The sequence below is a fragment of the Condylostylus longicornis genome, unplaced genomic scaffold, assembly GCF_029603195.1.
Source record: "Condylostylus longicornis isolate FDR11 unplaced genomic scaffold, ASM2960319v2 ptg000048l, whole genome shotgun sequence".
Taxonomy (NCBI): domain Eukaryota; kingdom Metazoa; phylum Arthropoda; class Insecta; order Diptera; family Dolichopodidae; genus Condylostylus; species Condylostylus longicornis.
Window position 1 is genome coordinate 11,525,145 of NW_026578017.1, and position 24,955 is coordinate 11,550,099.

At 25.9% G+C, this 24,955-nt stretch overlaps 1 protein-coding gene across 4 annotated transcripts in view; it reads left to right on the forward strand.

Moving 5' to 3' along the window:
• The window catches only part of LOC129611020 (potassium voltage-gated channel subfamily H member 8), a 179,354-nt gene that overhangs the window by 144,558 nt on the left and 9,841 nt on the right, over positions 1 to 24,955 (forward strand). For all 4 annotated transcript variants that reach the window (XM_055523923.1, XM_055523926.1, XM_055523925.1 and 1 more), the window contains 5 exons: positions 2,776 to 2,980; positions 4,754 to 4,933; positions 6,819 to 6,937; positions 16,400 to 16,480; positions 22,296 to 22,391. In XM_055523923.1, coding sequence (XP_055379898.1) covers positions 2,776 to 2,980; positions 4,754 to 4,933; positions 6,819 to 6,937; positions 16,400 to 16,480; positions 22,296 to 22,391 — 681 coding nt within the window. The remainder of the gene's footprint in view (positions 1 to 2,775; positions 2,981 to 4,753; positions 4,934 to 6,818; positions 6,938 to 16,399; positions 16,481 to 22,295; positions 22,392 to 24,955) is intronic.

Consider the following 24,955-nt stretch of genomic DNA (forward strand, 5'->3'; position numbering starts at 1 on the left):
AATTTTGAAATGATATCAATATAATTTATTTTACATGTAATGTAAGTAATTTAGCAAATGTATATTTTTAATAAATGTGATGCTTTTTAAGTGATATGCTTCCCGCATTTAAGTGGAAAAATTGACTGACATGACAATGAATTTATAAATTGATCAATATAAAATATTTCCCTACTTCTTGATTACTTCTTTTTAAGGTATTTTGTTTGTTATCTATTCCTATTTCAATTAAATTTTAGTAACAATTCGAGAGTGTTCTTAAAATGTTTCAATTAAATACATCAGGCAATACGAAGGTTTATGGGAAAGGATAGCTTCAAAATCTGAAATCAATCAAAGTTGTAATACAAATTTTCCACAATTTCCTGCTATGGACGATAAAAACTTTTAAATATAGAAGGGATGCTCGTTAATTTGGTAAAATCCAATGTATAATAATATGATTGCAGCCATGATCAAAATTGCCTATAGGAATTTGTAAGTGGGCGAAATTTTTTTTATTAGGAGACTAAGAGCATTTAGCGAGAGCTGCAAAAATCTTTTGCTTAGATTGATGAATATATTTTAAAAAAATAAAATCCACTAGCTAAGAATTATTGAGGCTCCTTCTCATCATAGTTCATAAAACCAGACCGGAGAAAAATTTAATTTTAAAAATTTATCCTTTAAAAATTTAATAAATATAATCATGTACGTACATACATATATCATCATGAACTTCAAAAGTTTTTAATTGCAATTTCAAATTTATTATGGTAACAATTGTAAAAGTTATTCCTCAGAAATTTATGAAGTTTCAATAATTTTTCTTTTTATTTTAAATAAATTGGCAAGACTAGTGTTGTAGAATCCCCTATTTAAACTTTAATTCACATTCTCATATGTTGTTATTAATGCTGTTATTAATATAGCTACATATTTCGAGAAACGTAACAAAAAAAATTGAAAAGTATTGTGAATTCTTTGATATTTATAAGGAATTTGTGACTCTAAATTACTGAATTCTATTTATAGAACAATATATATATTCTATTTGTACATTAAAATTTATATTTATTCAGCCAGAACTATTCATTTCTTAGACCGTTTCAAAGTAAAACATTGCTAAATCTAGACATTAAATAACATAATTATTGTTTATTCAAATATAATCGGCAGTGTCAGTTCTATGACTATCATACAAATATATTTGAGAAAAAGCTTTAAATTAATTTACGATCTGCCGATCCTTTATGCCTTAATTCAATTTAACTTAAGTAAAATAATAGCAAACTCATAATATAAACAGAAAAAATTAGTAGCTTGGAAATAAAATCGCAGTAAAATAAAACTAGAAAAAAATATCCGCTACAATAGGCGAATTTTTTCACAATTTCATTTATTTAAGCTTTTTGCTATGAAAAATCAATTACTTAGTATTGATTGTAACATTGATTTTAGTCAATGAGCAACACAAAATTATATTTGCAACACTAGCTCTCTAAAATGCAATGCCAAATTGTCACATTTAAAATATGTAATTGTATTTTGTTAACGCATTTGAGTAACTTAAAAATATTGCATATTTTTCGGGGTCGCATACATTTTTAATCATTGCAAAGTCATGTAATTTTTTAAAGAAAAAACAAAAATCATAAAGAAAAAACTCACTTTTCTTTGTATATTCTACAATTATTGTAATGTGAACAGCATGTTAATTCATGAAGTTATAATTACATTATACACGCTCTAGAAAAATTTTAACATTTTTTGTAATTGTATTCCATTCTTATTAAATGCATGTTCCATTAATTTTCGGTCACAAAAACGGATTTTGAATGCTGTTTTTGTTTTTTTTTTTTAATAAAATACTATAATGTTTAAATCCTGTTGCAAAGAAGTAGAATATAATTCAACTTACAATTATTGCACATTCACTTTGTTCACTTAAAAGAAAAACTTATGTAATTCATAACTGCACTTTACATTCTTTTTATTACATTATTCAGAGTAATTTAATGCTAAATAAAAAAAAAATTACAATTATTATTTTTTGAAGTTATTCAGTGACATAGATTCCGGAAAAAGAGATTTAAGAAAACGTAACAAAAATTCATGAAATTTCTTTACACATAAAAAATTAAGAACAGCATTTGACATTTATTTTTTCAACTTTTTTCCATACCGTACATATACGTATATTACGTATATTAAGAGAATCATTAAATGGAAATGATGATAATAAAGTCCATCTCAAATATAACTACATTTAATTTGAGTCATAACTAACTTAATGTTATTTTTAGTGTATAAATGACACGAACATCTGTTGAAAGGATATTTTTGTTTCTGTTTCTTTTTTTTTTTAAAAACAAAACAATGTACATGAATGTTTGTTCTACTTCATATGAATAGAAGAGAACAAGTATATAGAAAGAGAAAAATAACATAGATGAATCCCTTAACATTAGTCCAAAATGTTCTACAATAATTTTCTAATTTCATGCTATCCTTAATTTTCTTTTACTCTTTCTGTTGATGGGGGATGTATCCTAGATTGACGTGCCTTTCTATTATATATACAAGTTTCTACGTTTTGTTTTGTTCTGTTTTTGTTTTTTGTTCTATATTTTTTAAGAACCTGATAAAAGTTTTTATTTTCCTCTCAGTTTTAATTTAAATATTTTTCTTTATAAAAATTTTTCCTTTTTTTTTCTTTGTGTTTTGTCTTTTACTAAAATATTGCTTTAAAATTTTTTATTTTTTGTTCATTTTTTTATTATTATCCTTTGACAGGAATCTCATATTCATCTAGTAAAGTTAACTCGTTTATTAAGGTTAGCTAGACTTATGCAAAAAATGGATCGATATTCACAATATACAGCAATGATTTTAACATTATTAATGCTATGCTTTTCACTGGTTGCACATTGGTTAGCATGTATATGGTATGTTATAGCAGAAAAGGAAGGATACTATAATGATGATGATTGGGATATAGGTAAATTATATATTTATATATAAAATTTTTGTTGCATATAAAATTTAAATATAAGTTAATAATATTTAAAAGTTTAATTTTTTTTTTTCAATGTTATTTTTTTGAATTCTTCATATTTTTTAAAGGACATTAATTAAAATCTTTTTATGATTTCAAAATAAAAAGAAAGAAACTTCTTTTATAGTAACATAAATTGCAAAAATATTTTTATAAAATTTTTTCTTTTTTTCCCCCTCTAACTTTTCTAATAAAATTTTAGAATTTCCATGGAAACTAAACTCTTATTCATTAAAATTGCATAGAGTTTCATTTTGAAAAACTTTCAAAAACAAAATTACTATTTTATCATTTACTACATTTATATAGAATTTTTTTTTCTAGATTATAATCACTTCGGGGTGATTGAAATAGAAAATCTAATAACTTTAATCTACGGAAAATAACTATATTTTAGAAAGAAGGATATTAAGTGGTCGGTATCATAAAACGAATGCAGTAAAACATTGCTTATAATTGCTTGTACAACACATTTGAATCATAATGAATTGCATCCTGAAGGTTATAAAGTATTATTTAAAATGTAAAATTGTTAAATTGCAATTATAATGAAAATTTCTTACAATAGAAAAAGTTCGTATGCTGCTTAAATATTTTTTTAATACTTTTTTAACACATCCAATTTGAACAGTAATGTGCTTCAATGTAATAAACTGCTTTTCCGACTTTGTTCAACAGTATTAAAAATTCCAATCAAAGAGATATACAGTTTTTATTTTGTTATACACTATTGTAATGAAGTGAAAGTTGTTTCAGAACAAATCCCATTAAAAAATTTGCAATTATTTTCTTTAAATCCTGCTTGGAATGAAACTCAAAATTTCCTTTTGTTAATTAAAATTAGCAAAGCCATTTATCAATTTAAATATGTGAAAGATGAAATAACTTAAAAAAAATTAGATGAATTCTCAATATTTTAATGAAACTTGTAATTAAAATAAAATTATTACTAAAAATGGAGAAATTTAAAAGCTACTTAAATTTTTAAATACGAGTTTTTGTGTGCAATTAAACTTTTTTACAAATTTCTGTGGAATTCACATACAGCATAATATTTCAGAATTATCAGAAATTCCTCTAAAACGCTACACGAAATTTGTGATTACTTAGTGAATTGAGATACTGTTATAAAAGTATAACAACATTAAGAGTCAAGAGGCTTAATATCGCCATAAAGAAATTTTCTTCTTCCTAAACCATACATATATTATACATATAATATGTTTGTGACATTTTCCTATAAGATATATAGCAAAAGTACTTATTAAATTTACTATATGCGATTTGAAAATTTGCAAAATTTAACTTTAACCTGACTTAAAAAATTAAAAACTTTTTAAACTAACAACTATTATTTCATTCGTTAAAACTTTAACATTTCCGCTACAGTATTTAAACAGCAATGATACGTATACAAACACATATACCAAAAAGGTGGTATTAATTGAGTAAAAAAAAAGTGAAAATACGAACTTTATTTGAATTCGTAGACAGGATATACGAGTATAAAAAGTTGTCGTGAATCAAATTACAGTTCCAAGTTTTTTTTTGCCTTCGACTTTTTGTTGCTGTGATAAATTTCTCCATAAAATTTTATTTTATTTAGTGTACCTAAATATGCTTTTTATTTTATAAAAGGCAATTATTTTCATATAATTTTTTATTTATATTCTTTTTTTTTGTTTTTGTATTTCATGACTTTACACACACATACAGGATGGATGCATGCACTTGCTGAACGATTAAAAGTACCTGTTGACAATATAACAAATGTTGAAGCATATGCGACAGCGTTATATTTCACATTTACAAGTTTAACATCAGTTGGTTTCGGTAATGTTTCAGCGAATACAACAGCAGAAAAAGTTTTTAGTATTATTATGATGTTAATTGGAGGTATGTTGAATATAAAATAAAAAAAAATTATTAATATGAAAGAAAAATGAAAATTTTTGAAGCGTGAAAATTATGTTTTTCTAAGTCTATATTGGGATATTTTTGTTCTATTATTGAAGGCAGAGTATAATATATACAAGAATGGTATCAAATGCTAATCATATAATTCGTAACAGCAGAACGGAAATATAATACTGTTGCATAATATGAAAATCAATTTTAGTATATAGTTGCAATTATCATAAAATTTAATTACTATTATTACTAAATTTTTTATGTTATAGCCCATGTTATTATGTTCTGTTGTATGTTAGATTATATTGGTATTATTAAATGAAAATTTTTTAAAATCATTTGCATAAACGTACATATTTTTTACATATTAGTCTTACAATGAAATAAAATACGTGATGATGACCGAAATGCCATTATGTTAGCGAAATGAATTATGTATAATACGAAACCTTCAAAAAATGGACTAAGTCATATTTCAGTTATTTAGTGAATTATCCTTAGTGTATGACTTATTCAGATTAAATTGAATAAAAGGAAATGATATTATACTCTAGTATCAGAAAATTCCATCTATAACCATCATTAATAAGACAACTCCATCAATTCCATAAACTCAAGAGCAGTTAGCAATACTTCCATTAATTTAAGAGCAAAAAGGAAACAAACTAATTTATTCCAAGTAACGAAAAGCTGACCCTTTCATCAATAGTATTTTAAGATTTAAAATTAAGTGCAAGAAATTTTTTACGAAATTTAGTGCGACCATAATACCTTTCTTATCATATTCACAACGCAGATTGTAAAAAGATTATTAAAACAGTTCTAACCAGCAAATAAAATTATTTAAACTTTATGTATCCTAAAGTTGCTTAAGGTTAAACAACTTTCTATGTTTTACAATTTTTTTTTTGTTACCATGGGAAATGTAACATAAAATTATTGTAACGACGTACATGTATGTTTGTCAGTTCCCAACTTATTTGAACAAATTAATGTAAATTTCGTGAAATCTACTTTAAAATGAAAAATTTGAGATAAAATTTAAAGGATTTTTGTTTATTTTATTCTTTATTACATGAAAATAAATACATGCTAAACAAACATAAGTCGTGAAGTACGTATATACAATTAAATCAAATTAAAAAGTATAAAATTAAAAATTTAAAGTGTGCATTGCGAATTATTTACATTACAACACAATATTTAAATTTGCTTAAAATTTTAGCAGAATATTGAATAACATCTTGTGACTTACGACTGCAAAAATTAATTTGCATAGGTATTGAGAACTATAGAAATTATAATATTCATACTTCTATTGAATATTGCATACTTCTAGGATAAGCGCAAAAACTGAAAGAAGCTTTTATAATGATAGGAATTCTATTGATAAGTAAATGACAGTATGACACAGAACTTTCACTATTTATGTGATTATTTAATATACATATACAAAAGAGAAGGTACTTGCTAAAATTTATAGCAACTCATAAATCTAAAGAAATTTGTTGCCAAACATAGAAAATTTGCTAAATTTGATGATTCAATTATTTGGTATGAAGGTAGATAAAAAAATTTGTTCAAACAAAATCAATCATTTATTAATTCCTTTAAACTCTTTTACACTTAAATTTGATCTGTAACGAACTGTTAAGGAGCTTAAGTATATGTATTTTGACCTCTCTCATGGAAAATTTATAATTTTTGTGCTTTAACATCAATAAATTTATTTATCAATTTAATATTTTCTTACATAAAAATTATTATAAGAAACTAAGATTTATTTCAGAGAATATTTTAGCTAAAAAATAATTTTAAACTTTTCCACATTCTTTATTTTCATAATACACCAACAACAACAATCGAACAGCTCTAATGCATGCTGTTGTATTTGGTAATGTTACTGCAATTATTCAAAGAATGTATTCCAGAAGATCCTTATACGAAAGTAAATGGAGAGATTTAAAGGATTTTATTGCACTACATCAGGTATGTTAAAGTTTACAAGTATTTTTGTTTTTTTCAAAAATGAGCGTGCGTGTGGATGTGTAATAAGTATTTCTTTAGAACACATTTGTATACATAAATATAATATTTATGTGATATAATATTTTTATTGTATTGCAATGAAACATGCTTCAAGTTCTAACTTTTCTTTTTTTTAAAAAAAATGAAAATTCAGGGTTAAATATAACAAGTATTTAAAAAAAAAGTAATAGCTCAGTTGTTTTATTCTTTACTCTTTTTTTGTTGTTAGTAAAACCTAAATTATTGTTATATACTTAATATACGAGCATTTGTGCAAGGACATTTTTACATTTTTAACCTTTTGTTCCCTATTTGTTATTATTATAATTACAATATGAAAACTGCGAGAATGTAGAACAAAAGTTAAATTTACATTAATTACAAAAATACAAAAGATTTGATTGTGTTCGTGTTTAATTAAATAATTTTTTCGACAAAAATGGTTTTTGAAAGTAGTTTCTAATTATTAATTGGTGTTAAGATGGTTAGTTAACTGATATAACTACTATAAAGTAATCAGTGTTACAACTAGAAAACTTACTAAGCTATTATATAGATTTCCTACCCAATAAACTACAGCTAACTGAAACATGGAACTAAATCGATAACTAAAACTGTTTTAAAATATTTTACAAAATTTCAGGAGATTTGCTTAACTGAAAAATTAAAACAAGAATAAGAACTTCTCATTTTGAAAATAAAAAAAAAATCAGAACTACCTACAAAATACATGTGAACATTTTATTCTGAAACATTCCTTTTTTTCAGGAATTGATAAAGCAGAAGGTTCTTCACTTTATGCAATAGCATACAAAATAACATAAATAATTTCACATCCAATAACAGCTGCATGTTCAACTTGTAACCATTTTCGAGATATTATCTAAAATTTCTTCTAAGACAGCCATAATTCTCTATAAGCGCACATTTACATACTTACATCTTTTACATTATTAATACATATACGAACACAAAGTACGATAAAAGAAATAAATTTTGAACAATAATACAAAAGTTTTTATATTTCTTGCAATAAGAAAGTTGGTAACAAAGAATCTTCTAAAAGTGATACATATTTTAAATATCCACATAATATTATAAAATGCATTGGCAAACATGTAGTCGAAAATTATGACAATAGTTTTCATTTGCATATACACTCGTAAATTGAATGTAATTTAAACTAATGTACAATTTCTAAGTATCCGTGGGTTGCTATACATTTATAAATGCATGAATAAAATTTATAATCTCAATAAATCATCTTAAAAAATTTAAATAATCATTTAAAATTATGGAATGAGATTTTCAATTTATTTTTAACACAAAAAGTGTATATCACTTTCATCAAAATTTATTCTTGAATATGGAAAATTAAGGATTTCCACTGCTGCTCTGTAGAAAAAAAGAAATGTAATTTACTAAGTTATTACAACGCTAGCTTAAAATATAACATTTATTACTAACAATTTATTATTTCGAATAAATTATAAAAAATAAATTTTGTAAAAATATTAAAAAATAGATTACATGATTTGGAAAATTTTTATAAATTCTCATTACAATAATATTTTCTCTTTTATTGTTGGTATTTATATCAAGAAATTCAAAAATTTCTTGATATAAAATAAAGTTTGGTCGTGTGTTTGCAATATGTGATACGAGTATAAAATTCAATACTAATGTAATGAAAAGTGAACTTTATAGTTAAATGACTTTAAAATTATTAAATTATTCATTCATTCTGCTTTTTACCGACCGTATTGTGTAAACAATAGGTAGGTTATGTGATGGCAACAAATTTTGCATATCGAGTATTCGGTGGAAACGTACTTCTCCATAGTAGGGAAGTGTAAATAAACTATTTTTAGCAACCTGTCGGTCTGTCGGTCTGTCGGTCTGTGTGTGCACGCGTGTATCTCAAGTTCGGCTGAACCGATTTTGATGAAATTTTATATGTAAGTTTATTTCCACCATGGCACGGATTGATCAACTTTTGGTATATATCAGGCCTCGAGAACTGCACTTTTAAGCGGGCCTGTTTTACATTTTTGAACATTTTGAAGAAAATATTTAACCGATTTACTTGAAATTTTATATATAAGCTCAGCTCGACAGTCCGCGAAAATTCCTATGTTTTGGAAGAAATCAGGCATCGGCAACTAGACGTTTACTACGGGCCAAATATACACTTTTGTGTATATAAAGGGAAATAATCAACCGATTTCATTAAAATTTAATATGTATATGAATTCCTCGTATTAAAACAATGAACATATAAATTTTTTGGAAAGATCAGGGCTCGAAAACTAATTTGCGGGCCGATTTTGCATTTTTCACGATTTTGAAGAAAATATTAAACCGATTTACTTGAAATTTCATATATGAGCTTTGCTCGACCGTCCGTGAAAATTTCTAACTTTTGGAACAAATCAGGCATCAGGAACTGGACGTTTACTACGGGCCAAATATACATTTTTGTGTATATAAAGAGAAATAATCAACCGATTTTATTGAAATTTAATATTTGAATTCCTCGTTTTAAAACAATGAATATATAAATTTTTTGGAAAGATCAGGTATCGGCAATTAGACGTTTACTACGGGCCAAACATACACTTTTGTGTATATAAATAGAAATAATCAACCGATTTCATTAAAATTTAATATATGAATTCCTCGTATTAAAACAATGAACATATAAATTTTTTGGAAAGATCAGGGCTCGAAAACTGATTTGCGGGCCGATTTTACATTGTTCACCATTTTGAAGAAAATATTCAACCGATTTACTTGAAATTTCATATATGAGCTTTGCTCGACCGTTCGTGAAAATTCCTAACTTTTGGAACAAATCATGCATCAGCAGCTGGACGTTTACTACGGGCCAAATATACATTTTTGTGTATAGAAAGAGAAATAATCAACCGATTTTATTGAAATTTAATATTTGAATTCCTCGTATTAAAACAATGAACATGTAAATTTTTTTGGAAAGATCAGGGCTCGAAAACTGATCTGCGGGCCGATTTTACATTTTTCACTATATCTACGGAACGAGTTGATGGAATTTCTTGAAATTTGATATTTGAGTTCTGGTTGTTACCGAAACTTACTGGCAAGCATTTCAGGGAATTCGGGTAACACAAAGCGAAACTCTACTAAGAGACAAATTTACATTTTTCTAGGTATGTTAACTATAATCTTACTAATGTCCTAAAAATTGGAAAGAAGTATTTAAGAGACATTTTTATAATATTCTGTAACACTTTCATTTAACTAGACAATACACAATGCGGTCGGTTATGTGCTGACCACATCAGATGTTTTAATTTGACAAAGCAACATTTAATATTATGACTATTAATATTTGCCTTGAGCTTTAAGAGAATTATTAATGCTATATCATTCTCTATCTAGTACTGAGATTATCAACACCAATACTGATTAATTAATAATTTTCAACTGTTTTTTACTTTCTTGTAATATAACTGTTCTATATACATATAAACTTAGTGAATTGAAATTTTAACTTTGAAATTTTAAAACATTAATCTAAAATATTAAAAACAACATCATTTCAAATAAAAGAAACGCTGATTGCCTGTCGGATGACGGTGAAAGCCGTCTCCACGTTAAACACACCAAAATGGATTCTAACAACAGATTTGGTCCATTGAGTCAGCTTTCAGATGATGAAAATGAAGCTGTTGCAGATTTTACTCCAAAGCAACACAAGCCACCGCCAGTGAACATTACTGGTAAATCAAATACCGAAATTCGTGACCACATGGCACAACTAGGTATTAAAAACTACGCAATTAAAAATTGCAGTATAAGCACAAAAATTCTTGTAAACACTCTGGAAGAATTTGATTTTTTATATAAAGCACTTGTTAACTATAACTCTAGTGTGAAAGATGATACAAATAAATGGAAATTTTTTAAACATCAAAATCGTTTAAATAAGCCAATTAAATTAGTATTATACGGATTGGATAACTCAATACAAAGTGATGATTTACTAAACGAACTACAAAATCTTAAAATTGAATGTTTTGATGTTAAAGCAATGCAAATGAAAACTGAGCGATATTATTGCCAACAAAATTTTTTGATTTACATAAAAAGAAACAGCATTACTTTAAAAGAAATCCGCACAAAAATCAAAGCTATATTTCACAGAATTGTAAAATGGGAATATTTTAGTAAAAAACACAAAGGCCACGTCATGTGCTTTAACTGTCAAACACTTGGTCATGGTGCTAATTACTGCCATCTAAGTACTGTCTGCGGTATATGTGCTTGTAAACATAAAACTTCCGAATGCCCAGAAATGAGCAAACCGACCGACGAACAAAAACTGAAATGTGCAAATTGCAAAGGTCAACACAAAAGTAATTTTCTCCAATGTCCAGAAAGAATTAAGTATGAAAATATAATGCAATCCATTCGAGAAAGAAATAATAAAAAGCAAAACAAAAATCGTTCTCATCAATTAAATTTCAATAACAATATTAACATTAGCGACACGCATCACTTTCCAATTCTCTCATCAACTTTGAGAACAAATAATCAACAATCAAACTTCACCAACAAGAGTAACAGAACTGTTAATTCAGTATCATACGCAAGTATTGCAAACAATAATTATAATAATTTTCCTAGTTCAAATAATTTATATAGTAATAACAATGTTAATTTTCACAACAACTCTAGTTGTAATAATAATACTAATCTTACTAACAATAGTACAAATAATGATCTCTTTACTTACTCAGAGTTATTGACTCTCTCTCAAGAACTTTTAACTAGATTGAGAGATTGTCAGAATAAAATAGAGCAATTTAATGTTTTAACAGAACTAACCTTAAAATATTTATTCAGTAATGTTAAATAATAATATTCAGAACTTAAAAATAGTTTGTTGGAATGCTAGAAGCATTGTCAACAAAAAAATTGAATTTTTAAATTTTTTAAGAAAATATGATGCTGATGTTATAATTATAACAGAGACTTGGTTAAGAGAATCAATTGTTGTTGATTCTGTTTATGATATGTATTGTTGTAATAGGACTTCTGGAAGAGCGGGAGGGGTTGCCATAATGATAAAAAAATATATTAAACATGAAATTTTGCCACAGGTTAGAACAAAAATATTTGAAACAATTTCTGTTAGGGTAGATACGGGTACAATGCATATTGACTTTATAGGTGCATATTTTTCAGGTGGTAATAGTAACAAAGAAAAACTAAACAGCTTCAAAAAAGATTTGGAAGTTTTTAACAAATTAACTGGCAACTATATAATTGCGGGCGACTTTAATTGCAGGCATGTAACATGGAATTGTGTAAAGAATAATATTTGGGGTAAAATTTTAAATGAGAAATTATTTAATAGCAATTTTAGCTTATTATTTCCTGCGACTCCAACTTATGTGCCCACGTCGGTAAGACAGAAACCATCAACTCTGGATCTTGTTCTTTGTAACATCCCTAATTATATTACAGCTCCTTATACCGTCAATGAACTAAATTCAGACCATTTGCCTGTATTATTTACCGCTAATCGAGTAGCACAAATTATTGAAAAACCAAAAAGATTTTTATTTAGAAGGACCAATTGGAAACAATTTGGAAAGGTTTTTAATCGGGCTATATCTGGTACAAATTTTGCGACAAAACCAATTACCAAGGAACAAATTGAGGATTCAGTTGTTAAATTTCATGAATGTTTGAGGGACACTATTGATAAAGTTGTTCCTCGGCAAACTATATCGGATCATGATTATTTGATGAGACTGTCAGAGCGTACTAAGCTCATAATATCCCTAAGAAATGCAGAAAGACGACGCTGGCAAAGAACAAGGTGTTACAGTCATAAAATGTTGTACAGATTTTATGATCGTATAGTTAAGATGGAAATTAAAGAATCCAGAAATCGGGCATGGAATCAATATTTGTCCTCACTAGACAGAGCTTCGAAACCTTTTTACAATTTGTGTAAAATACTCAAAAAAAGAAAGACTAGAATGCCAGCTATTTCCTATAACAATTCTACCTTAACTACCGATTTAGAAAAGGCTAATGCATTAGCAGATTTCTTTGCAAGTCAAAGTTCTCTGACTGATAATTACAGCGATGTTCTAACAATGGATGCAGTTCAACGTTCAGTTGACGGATTACGATCACTGGCAATTACGGACTATTCTTTGATTTCTATAAATGAAATTATAGATATAGTTACAAAATTGAAAATCAAAAAAGCACCGGGTAATGACGGTATACCAAACATTGTATTGAGGAACTTGCCAAGGACAAGTTATAAATTTTTGGCAGGGATTTTCAATAGCTGTCTGGAATTAGGATATTTCCCTAAAATATGGAAAGATGCCATAGTAATCTGCGTCCCAAAGAAAGGTAAGAATCAAACCCAAGTAGAAGGATATCGCCCAATTAGTCTTTTGAATACTATAGGAAAAATTTTTGAAAAAATCATTAAGCAACGTCTTGAGCAAATTGTAATTCGAACGAATTTTCTGCCTGATGAGCAATTCGGATTTAGAAAAAACCATTCAACGTCTCATCAAGTTTGCAGGATTAAGAACATTGTAAAATCTGAGCTTGAAATGAAAAATTCAATTGGAATGATCACACTTGACATCGAAAAGGCATTTGATTCTGTATGGCACGATGGTTTAATACATAAGCTCTTCGTAATGGGATTTCCATCATACATCGTCAAAATAATATTGAGTTTTTTATCTAATAGATCCTTTTCAGTCAGAATTGGAGCTACAAAGTCTGAGACAACAATTATCACCGCCGGAGTGCCCCAGGGTTCTGTGTTATCTCCATTACTTTACAACATTTTTGTAGCTGACATGCCGAAACCACAAAACTGTAGACTAGGACTCTATGCGGATGATACGGCTTTATTGACAGCCTCCAAAGATCCCACTGAAATAATAAATCATCTTGAAAATGGATTTCTAGAAATAAGGAATTTCCTTTTCAGGTGGAAAATAAAGATAAATGGCTCGAAGACAAAGGCTATTTTCTTCACTAGGAGAAGAAAACAACGTTTTCTCCCGAACCGTGTTCTTACCTTGGATGGAAACCAGATAGAATGGGAAAGGGATCATATCACTTATCTGGGGATTCATCTCGATAAAAAATTACTTTTTAAATCACATGTCGCAAGGACTGTCAACAAATTGGATCTGTTTATAAAAATACTTTATCCAGTTATTAATAGGAAATCTTTGCTGAATATAGAAAATAAAATATTAATATTTAAAGGGGTTTTTCAGGGAATCCTTTTGTATGGTCTTCCAGTATGGAGTTCAGCTGCGAAAACGAATTTAATATTGCTTCAAAGGAAGCAAAATAAAATTTTGAAATTAATTCTAAACAAACCTTTTTATTTTTCGACTCGAAGATTACACGAAATGGCCAAAACACATTCTGTTTTCGAGCAAATTGATAAAATGATGTATACCTTCCAGGAGTCGTGTTACAATTCTAGCAATCCTTTAATAAAAGAATTAGTAGAATAGTAATGTTAGACAAAAATAGGGTTAATTAATAGATATAAGTACTTTAAAAAATTTAGTTTGAAAATAATCTAGGTTTTATATATAGGAATAAATGTAGAGTATAAGTCTTTATTTTTAAGTATTTTATCTTAAAATTTTCAAAAGGTTTTTTCTTGCCGTTTTCCTTTACATTGAAATTAATAAAAAAAATCTTAGTCTTAAGAAACAAAAATTATATAAAGCTGTAAATACTAAAAATGTATGAACTCTTAAAAAATATTTGTAGTAAAAATGTACAATCTAATACGTCCTGGCAATAAATAAATAAATAAATAAATAAATAAATTAATGCTATATACATTATCATACATGTATGAAATAACATCATTCATACAAGTCATACAAGTAAATTATTAAGATAAGTACCTAATGTTCTACAAACATTTGCATTGCAGTGTTATATTGTAAAATACAAAGTATACAAAGCTTTAGTTGTATTTTTGTGTTTGCGACAAATGTTGTAATATGATTAAAGTAAATAGGTGCCTATTTGTGGAGATAAATATGATACGACCACCCGATTCTTTTAAATCAACATTAATGTTTCTTAACTACAGAGTTAATCCTTAAAAGTTAAAATTTTTTTAAAATTATTAAAAAAGAAATGTGTTTTTCCGTACAAATTTTGTGATTTAAATCATACAATTTAAACAATGGGGTATAATTTGCAACTTTTACTTCCTAACCATTTTTGTACATGTATATTCTTTTTACATGTAGACTTTAATAAAGAGTAAAAGTAAAAGAGAAATTTATTCATCATTATCACTTTTAATTACTATCCCATAATTTATTTGCGAATTAACAAGTTTTCTATTCATTGAAAGAAAAATTCTTATTAATTTTCTTCTATTTCTCACAAAATCTCTTTTAAATATAATTAAATTGAATGTTTTCCCTTTTTTACTCTTCATTAAATTATATACAAACAATAATAACAAAAATCAAACCTCAAGTAAAAGAAGAGCATATGAAAAAGAAAAAATATTTTCTTTTTAAGAAAATTAGTTTTAAAGTTGAAGAGAAAAGGGAAAACTTAATCAGCCATTTTCTAATTTCTTTTGATGGCAACGTAAACTAAATAAACAAAAATCACATTAATGCCGCAATGTTAATGTATTGCATTTACATACATATACATATGTACATATTGTTGTTGTAAAATAAAACTACAGAATATTATCAATGTTAAAGTAGAAAATTATGCAAGGAAAATAGGAAATAGCAAAAGCAATATTATGCTATACGGTAAAAAAGAATACGAAAACTATTATCTACTATCACATGCTTGTATTAAAATGAGAAAACTAACATAAACGAAAAAGGACACTAATTTAATTACAATGTCACCAAAAAATAACAAATATCATTAAACTGGACATTTAACTTACATATGTTGTCTGTCCATTGTTAACTAAAGATTTTTATAATAGACAGTTATAGTACTCGCGCATAGATTTTTGTTTTAACGAAAAATTATTTCAACAATTTTAGGCTGATTAAATTTTTGGTATGTAGTAAAATACATTCGATTTTCATTGCCTATTAAGAAGAAGAAACTAAAATTTTCCGGTTTTCGTTGTCCTTTATGTTAAATGTAATAAATTTCAGTACTATTGGAAAGGAGAAAAGATTTTTTAAAAACACAAAGAAACAAAATATTAATTACAAAAAATCTTTTAGTGGAAAATTCTTCAAACTGATTGCATACATGTATATGTGTAATGTGTGGAATTTTTCTTCATGTGTGGATTTGAAATAGATTTTTTTCTTGAAGAAGAATAAATATTATTCAAACTAAAATAAATAATTTTTTTTGTTTTAGATGCCTAAGGAATTAAAACAACGTATTCAAGATTATTTCCAAACAAGCTGGTCTTTAAGTCATGGAATTGATATTTATGAGGTATGTTTACTTATATTTTTTCATGTGTACATATAATTTGTATACGTAATTTTAATAAATTTGAGTAGTAAAGAAAATTAGATAAAATATTAAATAGATTTCTGGTCGAGTAGATGAATTTTGGAATTTCTTATATGATTTTACTGTCAGTAACTTGTAGATCTTTTCAATGACTCATGTTAAAAGGTCTTGTAAAATCCACAACAGTGACTTCAAAATCACATATAGGACAAGGTACACAACGACGATTTTACCGAAAAATTCAAATATTAAAATATCCTTTAATAAAATATCCTTTAATACTTTGAAGTATAGCAGTACCTATTATATTTCGATATTTAAATATAACAGTACCTTGTGGAATTAAAGTATATCTTTTGAAAATGCTTCAATATATACGTGACTTTTAAATCAATAAAGTCTACTATACATCGATTTTACGTAGTTTGTACAGTAAAATCACGCACACAAAAACTCTTTCGGAAAATTATTTATTTTTATTACTTAAAAATTAACGACCAATCATTTAATTCGCTAATTGACAAAATGCATTACCATAAAGCTACCTCTGAATTCAATATTTTACTTAAATCACGTTTTTCTTACTTGCATTTATACTTTTACTTGCTTGACTGCAATAAAATACTTGTTTCCTTTCTTTACCTTGATCAACTATTTTAATTATTAAAAGTTTTTCAAAATTATTATAATTAGATTTCTTAATTCATTTTTCTATTTTAAATAAAAATAAAATGAACTTTCTCAATTCTAGAAAATAAATTCTATATAAATACTTCAAGATTAATTAAATAATATTATTTTCTCAGAAAATTTTTTGCAAATCTCTTGTGAATCTCTTCTAGAAACGAAAACCATTAAATACTTTAAATTTAAATTATACCTTAAGGATTATTTACTAGCTTTTTTATGTTGTTCCAGAGATTAATAATAAGGTAATGGAGTTATTGTTTTCCACTAACAATATGGCGATAAACTATTATAATAAATATGAAAATTCTTCTCAACAAAACTATATTTTAAATACAGAAATTTTTTATTTTAAAACTTCTTGTCGATATAAAATTAAATCCACTAAACATTATTTCTTTAAGTATCTTATTCAACTTTTACACAATGCATTACATTACAAACGTTGAACGAGATCCTTACATTACAATACGTTTTATTGATTACATATTATTTGGTTGCTTTAAAATGCCTGGCTTTCAAATCAAAATAGGAGCATTGAACAATTGCGAAATTTATACAATATGCATTAATCGATGTAATTTAGGTTTTGAATGTAAAATTGCATACAAAAAGTTAGCTAAAATTCCTTGGTCTATTAGGAATCCATATTTTAAATGTGGGAAAAATTTTATATGCGTGGGTAAAATTTTACCCACATATCAATATTATACCTTTTTTTTTATCAATATTTGTACCCACATTTCGGGGAGAATACTAATAATCAATATTAGGCGTTCAACATTGATTTCCGAAGTCGATTCCGAATAGTTGATATAAAACAGGTATAACACTGATCTCTAAGGAAGATCATTTAGAAGCCTCAAATGTGAATGATTTTTAAATATTGTTCTTGTGTCTCTGTCCGTTTATGTTGAAATAAAGAAAATTTTTAGAATACATTTACAGTAGAATAATATTGATAAATTTGTGATTTTAAGATTAAACTTTATTTCCTTATCCTGTATATTTATGTGCACGACTTATCGTAGAGGTTTATTCAAGTTTATGATATAAAACGTGATTGTTTTTCAAATAACTTTAAAACTTGATAGTTTACTATAAAAATCCATAAATATACTGCTGATAAAAGAAAACTTTTAAAATTTTTTATAAAATTAAAAATGAAATGATGGAAAGAATTTTAAATTATTGCTTATTAAAGAATTTTTTTCATAAAAAATTCTTATAAAACAAATTTATTATATGAAAAAATAACAAAACTAGCTATATAAATTTTTTTATTTTTTTTAATTAAATACGAAAACATGTTTCCTGTTGGAATTTAAGAACGTAATTTATGTTTTCGTAATTCTTGCCGATCTCATCCTTAGCAATTTCATTTTGAAAAGAAATACCAAAGAAGAAATAGCATTCTGGTTTACCATTTAACACTACTTCTATCTGAGTATTGAGGAAAATGCAGAATTTTTAGTATCTTAAAATTTTATGTGAAAAGCATTTAGTTTAAAATAAAAATTTAAAATTTTTGCATTTAAAAGCAAGAAATGCACAATAAGCAATTTGTAATAAGCAGTAATCCATTAATATTTAATGCATTTATTGCAATTGGAAAAAAATGCAACCATATAGCCTTCTCTTCACTATGTGCTATAAGCTAATTAAACTTTTCATTTGTCTTTTTTAAAACTCACTTCTAAAAAATTTAAATTATTGTATACTCACACTTTTAAATGTTTAAAATTAAGTTGGAATGTCCTGCTTCTGAATAAAAAAAAATTTCTGTTTGAAATTTGAATTTAATATTACAGTACAATAAGAGAGAACCACAACAGATAAAGTCAAATGTTTGAAGTCCTTGAATATCACATTTAAATTACTTAGGGTTTAATAACTTTTCTTAACTTTTTTTTAACTCAATTCTGTTTGTTATGCTGCTACATCAATATGTACGCGTATATTTTTGAATAAACATCAAATTTTTTAACGATTTTTCATCTCTCTTTGCCTGTCCATGAGTTTTTATATACTACAGCTGATAAACCGAAAAGTCATTTCATTTATTTATGAAAATATTCAGGCTATCTGGACCAAATGTAAAAAAATTTTTTTTTTTTAGCAAGATAACTTGGTTTCTAAAATACTACAAAGGAAATAATGTGAGCTATATACTCGATCACTTTCATGCAACTCGTGCAAGTGCCTAAGAGTTGATTTCAGCGAATGTCGAAAAGTAAACAGTTTTCACAAAATGTCCAAAAGCACCGTTATGTCTCGCACGAATAAAGTTATACCCTATTTTCGGATAAAGTCGGACAAAAAGAAAATTTCCCTTTTAGTGCTTTTAGCTCCTAAACCGGTTCCGAGAGAGGCTCTTTTGAGAACCGTTTTGTTTCTTACACATAAATCACATAAATGTATACTCGTGGACGTTATGCCAATGCACTACTGCATGAAACACCATGTATAATTGACTCATATTCATATATTGATTTGTATGATTATGTGCCTAATTCTATATTGATTCCATAACAAAAAGCTCTATTGTTAGGATCCTCAAAATCTATCACATTATAAATAAAGCCTTGGAAGACCTTTCAAAAATTCTTAATAAAAATTGTAGTAAATAGCTAGTTTAACAAAATTATTCTTATTCTTAGAATTTTTTTTCAAATATCTCAAAATTAAATTCGTACTTGTAGGTTAAATATCCATTTTCAGGTAGACCTTATTACTTTGACCTTATATATACAAAAAAAAAAAACAAATTCCGTTGATTTTTATTATGCAAAATTCATTACCATTATCGTCCTTTAACAATATAAATAATATTGTATATAAAAAAAGTTGAATTAAAATTCCTTTAATATATGAGTTCATTCAAATTGATATGAACCGAATCTATATCAACATCATTATAGCAATTGGACTGTAAATTAATTTGATTTTTCTAAAAATCTTTAAAAATGTCAATAAGTCTTTCATTTGAAAATTTATTTAACCTGAATATAATATTTATTTTAAGATTTTAAAGTAAATAGAAAATTTACAAAAAAATAAAAAAAAAATTATTTTCATTTTTCAATTTCTATAATTGACTGTCGCTTCTTTCTCCAATCATCTCTATACCATTCTCTACAAAACAAACTCTAAAATTCATGTCTGTATTTTATTTATATATACATATGTAGTTATACGTATGTAGTAGACGTGGATTGTATTTATGATCTATACAAAATCCTTGGAATAAATTATAAATTTGATTCAATAAATTTCTCCTTCAATCCCCCAAATTTCTAAAAATATATGAACATACCATAGCTATATTAGGTAAGTAATGTCATTCAATTGATTTTGTTGACAACAGCATAAAATTTTCAAAAAAAAAAAACAAAAAAACAATTTAAAGATATTCTTAAAATGAACAATTTTATAATATTTATAGGATCAAGTTTGAAAATAATCTAAGGGGTATATAGAAAGGAGGTTGAGAAGATTTAAGTGGGGAAAAAAATCTTAAAACAAAAATTTAGTAGTAACCACCGTAAACAATAATTTTAAAGAAATTCAACACGAGTTCGATAAAAATAAAAAAATTCAATTCAATATTAAAAAAATAATTGAAATGTGTGAATGCATGCTGAGCATGTTTAATGTCTTGCTCATACACAAGTTCTTATTGAAAAATATTCAAAAATTTTTAAAAATTTTTCATATTTATTCAAATGTTGAAATTGTATTCTCCTCGTTTTGTATTAGTTAAAAAAACAAATTGGAATTTCATTTTCTCATACCATTTTATTTAAATTATTAATTTAAAATAGCTGAAAAGCAAGTTAAAACGCCTTAATAGTCCTTAAGGATACAGAAAAATACAAAGAAAAACAAAATTTCTTGTGTTACAAAAATATTTTTTTTTTTGTAATGGAAAAATAAAAATTTTACTCAAAATTTAAAATTTAAATTAAATTTAAATTTTATGGGAAAAAAATAGTGAAACTCTTAGCCCCTAGTTATAGAAATACAAGAGAAGGGAAATTTATTAGAATCAAATCAATAGTGTTTCTATATCAAAAATATTGCATACTTAAGGATGGGACCGTTAATTAAAAGAAACATAACATAAAGTTCGAATCAAATGGCTAGTTAGGTCAGTGAAATCAAATAATTATATTTTGTGACGGGACCGGGGATAAGGGTATGGGGAAGGTTCATAATTATATTTTAATTTGCACATAATTATGTAAAGGTGAAAGGTGTAAATTATGTAAGCATTTTCTTTCTGTCTTTATTAAGCAAGATGCCGATAGCATATAGAACAATATGTCGTGCCAATAATAATGCTTAAGCCTCTTATTAAATTTTAGCATCACAATAAGTATCTGTCATTATAAATTTTTTCCGAGGAAATGAAAGCAATTTTTTTAAATTTGCTTGGAAAATTCAATTAATTAAAAAAACACTGGCGGCCTTATTATTCTTTAATATTTTATAGATATTTTGATAAATTATAAGAAATGTGATTTAAATAAACTATATTACTAGGAGATCTTCCCGATTTAGCTGTACAACCTTAATTTACTTGTATGGCCAACTTATTTTCATTACAAATTCATTGAACCTAATTAGATTGCCATTCTTATAAAAGTTGGCGATTCCAAGTACTCTATAACGTTATTTAATAATAATATTTTATTAAATATTCAAAAAAGTGAAATGTTTTATTAAATTTAAAATAATTTTGAATAAATTTAGTTCCTACAAAAATCTTATTCTTTCACTTTTACGACTAAATAAATAAAATATAAATGGGCTCGTTTGTGATATTCGGATTCATTTTTCGAAAATAATTTTTCGTTATGATTTCTTCGTTATATGTATTTCTTTGGAGTTCCAAATTCGTTTTTCTTTCAAAATATTTCATTCATCTCATTAAATTTCACTAAATGAAAATTTCCAAAAAAAAACATATTTATCTTATGTTTTCATTCTGGTAAAGAAAATTTGCCTTTTAACTAAATTAAATTGTTTGTTATTTTTTAATACTTGATATACTTAAAAAAATTTTTGTAATAATCACAATTAAATTTTTTATTATTTTTTACAGACGTTGAAAGAATTCCCTGAAGAGCTGCGTGGTGATGTGTCAATGCATTTACATAGAGAAATATTACAACTGCCGATATTTGAATCAGCATCACAGGTAATTATATAGAAAATTGTTTATTTAAGACAAGTATATTTGAATGTTTTAAACTGATTAATTATAATTTAAAAAAATTGTTATATTTCTAGTATAAATAGTGTACCGTATTATATACTTATATAATACATGTTGTATTTAATTTTACTGAATACTTGGATTGGAGGGCAAAGTTACTTTGTTCCTTCCTATTTGATTTGCGAATAAAATTTAGATTTTTATAAAGATTTAACTTTGGTATTGTCTGGTCATTATGTTATACTATTCGACACTATCAATGAAATTAAAAATTAAATTAAACCAATTAAAATTAGTAAATTTAGAAATAATAGAATTACCAGTGGCAAATTAAAATTTAATGTCGCCTGTTGACTATTTTTCTCTGCACGATCTCGCGTATAACTTCAATCAAAACACAGGTTGAATAATTTGATTAAATTTAGTAGTTTTTGTTTTTGAACTGATATAGTGTTCGAGGTAATTTTTCGTTTACGTGGTCATTTAAATATCTTCGTTAAAGGAAGTGCGTGCTATCTAATCGGGTAATCGTTTTTATTTATTGATTAAGATAAGCACAATTTATTTTTATATTTATATGCAATATCTTGGAGTTATATGCCACACTTCTAAAACCCCATTTTCTATGTATCCCACTGAAATTCATATGGAACGTAAGTTATTGACAATCCTTTGTTATAAATTTTACTTATCCTATGAAAATTTGAAATATTGAAAGTATTAACTACAGGAAAAATTTATTCGGCATTATTAAGAGAAGTTAGGAAAATTCGGACGGTAGTAAATGATCGACACGACCATCTATACTACCGTATATGTAACGTAAACAAAAAGACAATAAAAATATTATATTTTTTAATGAAAACTTTTCGTATTTAATTTTGAGCTACAAACATTTCGATTACAAATTTTTAAAATCCAAATTAAAGTTTAAAAATTTAGAATTCACAGTCAAGGTATATGAAAATGGGAAAAATGAAAAAACAAAATTTCTTACTTTAAACAATTGATGGTTCTGATTTTGAGGCCATATATCGTTCACAACATACGCTTAAGATAATCCCGATATTATTGATTATATACTCAGTGAAATAACTCCAACTTTAATACACTGCATTATACAATTTATTTATTTATTTACAACTCAATATTATTATATATGGAGAATAAGTAAAAAATTAAATTTTTGCTGACAAAAGTCTGGGTATAAGATTGTTATAAAATTTTTTATATTGAATCAATTATATTTTAATATTATTATTCATAGACCAACTCTTAATATTCCAGTTTAGAATATACATATATATACGTACACAGTTCTTTTCTTCAAACAATGTAAATTTCCAAAAATAAAGGAAAATCCTTACTTTTATTTTAGATTTAGCTGTCAAAGTCAATCCCCTGTCAAGTAGTAAACTTTTTTTATGCTCACATTACGTACATATATATTATATAAATTAAATGTACATATATGTGTATATGTATGTTTGAATTTATTTGAGACTACATACATACATAAATTTTATATTATATTTTTTTTTTTATAAAATATATTGAAATCAATCGGGGTTATTCAAGTTACGTACTAAAATTTTATGTTTAACATTGTATATAACATACATAAAATAAATACCATAAAAACCTTTTAAACCTAATATGCATATACTTAGGCCCCTTTTATGCGAAATGATTCAATTAAATTCATTTTGAAATATACAAAGAAATTTTTTGTTAATTTTTCCAATTTCCACAAGAAGCTCTTCACAAGTGAAATGACTTTCTTATATAATGAAAGGTATAAACTGTTATTTCGGATATTTACTCATATTTTTATGCAATTGATAATTCACACCTTATGCGAAGTAGAAAAAAAGTAAAATTACTTGCTAATTTACGATGTTGTGCATTTTTATTGCCGAGCTGCAATAATAAATGTTCTGTATTAACTTACCGAAATATTCATCATCTTGCAATTCAATTCGCGGAATCACAAGTCCCTCGGGCCCTTACATTCAGACGAATTTTAATATCCATAATTTTCCAAAATATTTACATTAAATTTTTAAATTTGTCATAACATTCCATAAGACCAACAATTTCAAATTATGTTTATGAAGAAACTACTCATCCATTCTTGCATATAAACTATTTTCCACAAAAAAGGAAAAGAAATCGTAAAAATGCTACACATTTTGCCAGTAACAAACATAAACTAAATGTGTAAATGATGTTTCCGATTTGTTATTTTTTTTCTTTCTTTTTTACTCCTGTTTGTAAAATACAAGCCTATAGAATATATTACATTGAAAAAAAAAAAAAAAAAAATTAGAGGAAATAAATCATTTTATATATTTTTCTTGCAAATTTATTTTATCTTTGAAATTTTCAATTTTCAGATGTTAAATATTAACAAAACCATAAATGTCCGATAAAAATAAAAATGAAAGCTAAACCATTTTGAAACAAAAGAAATATTAATTTTGATGTAGGATTTAGTTTTCCACAATAAAATATTTCATAGGCTTTATACGAAATAAGAAACTTGA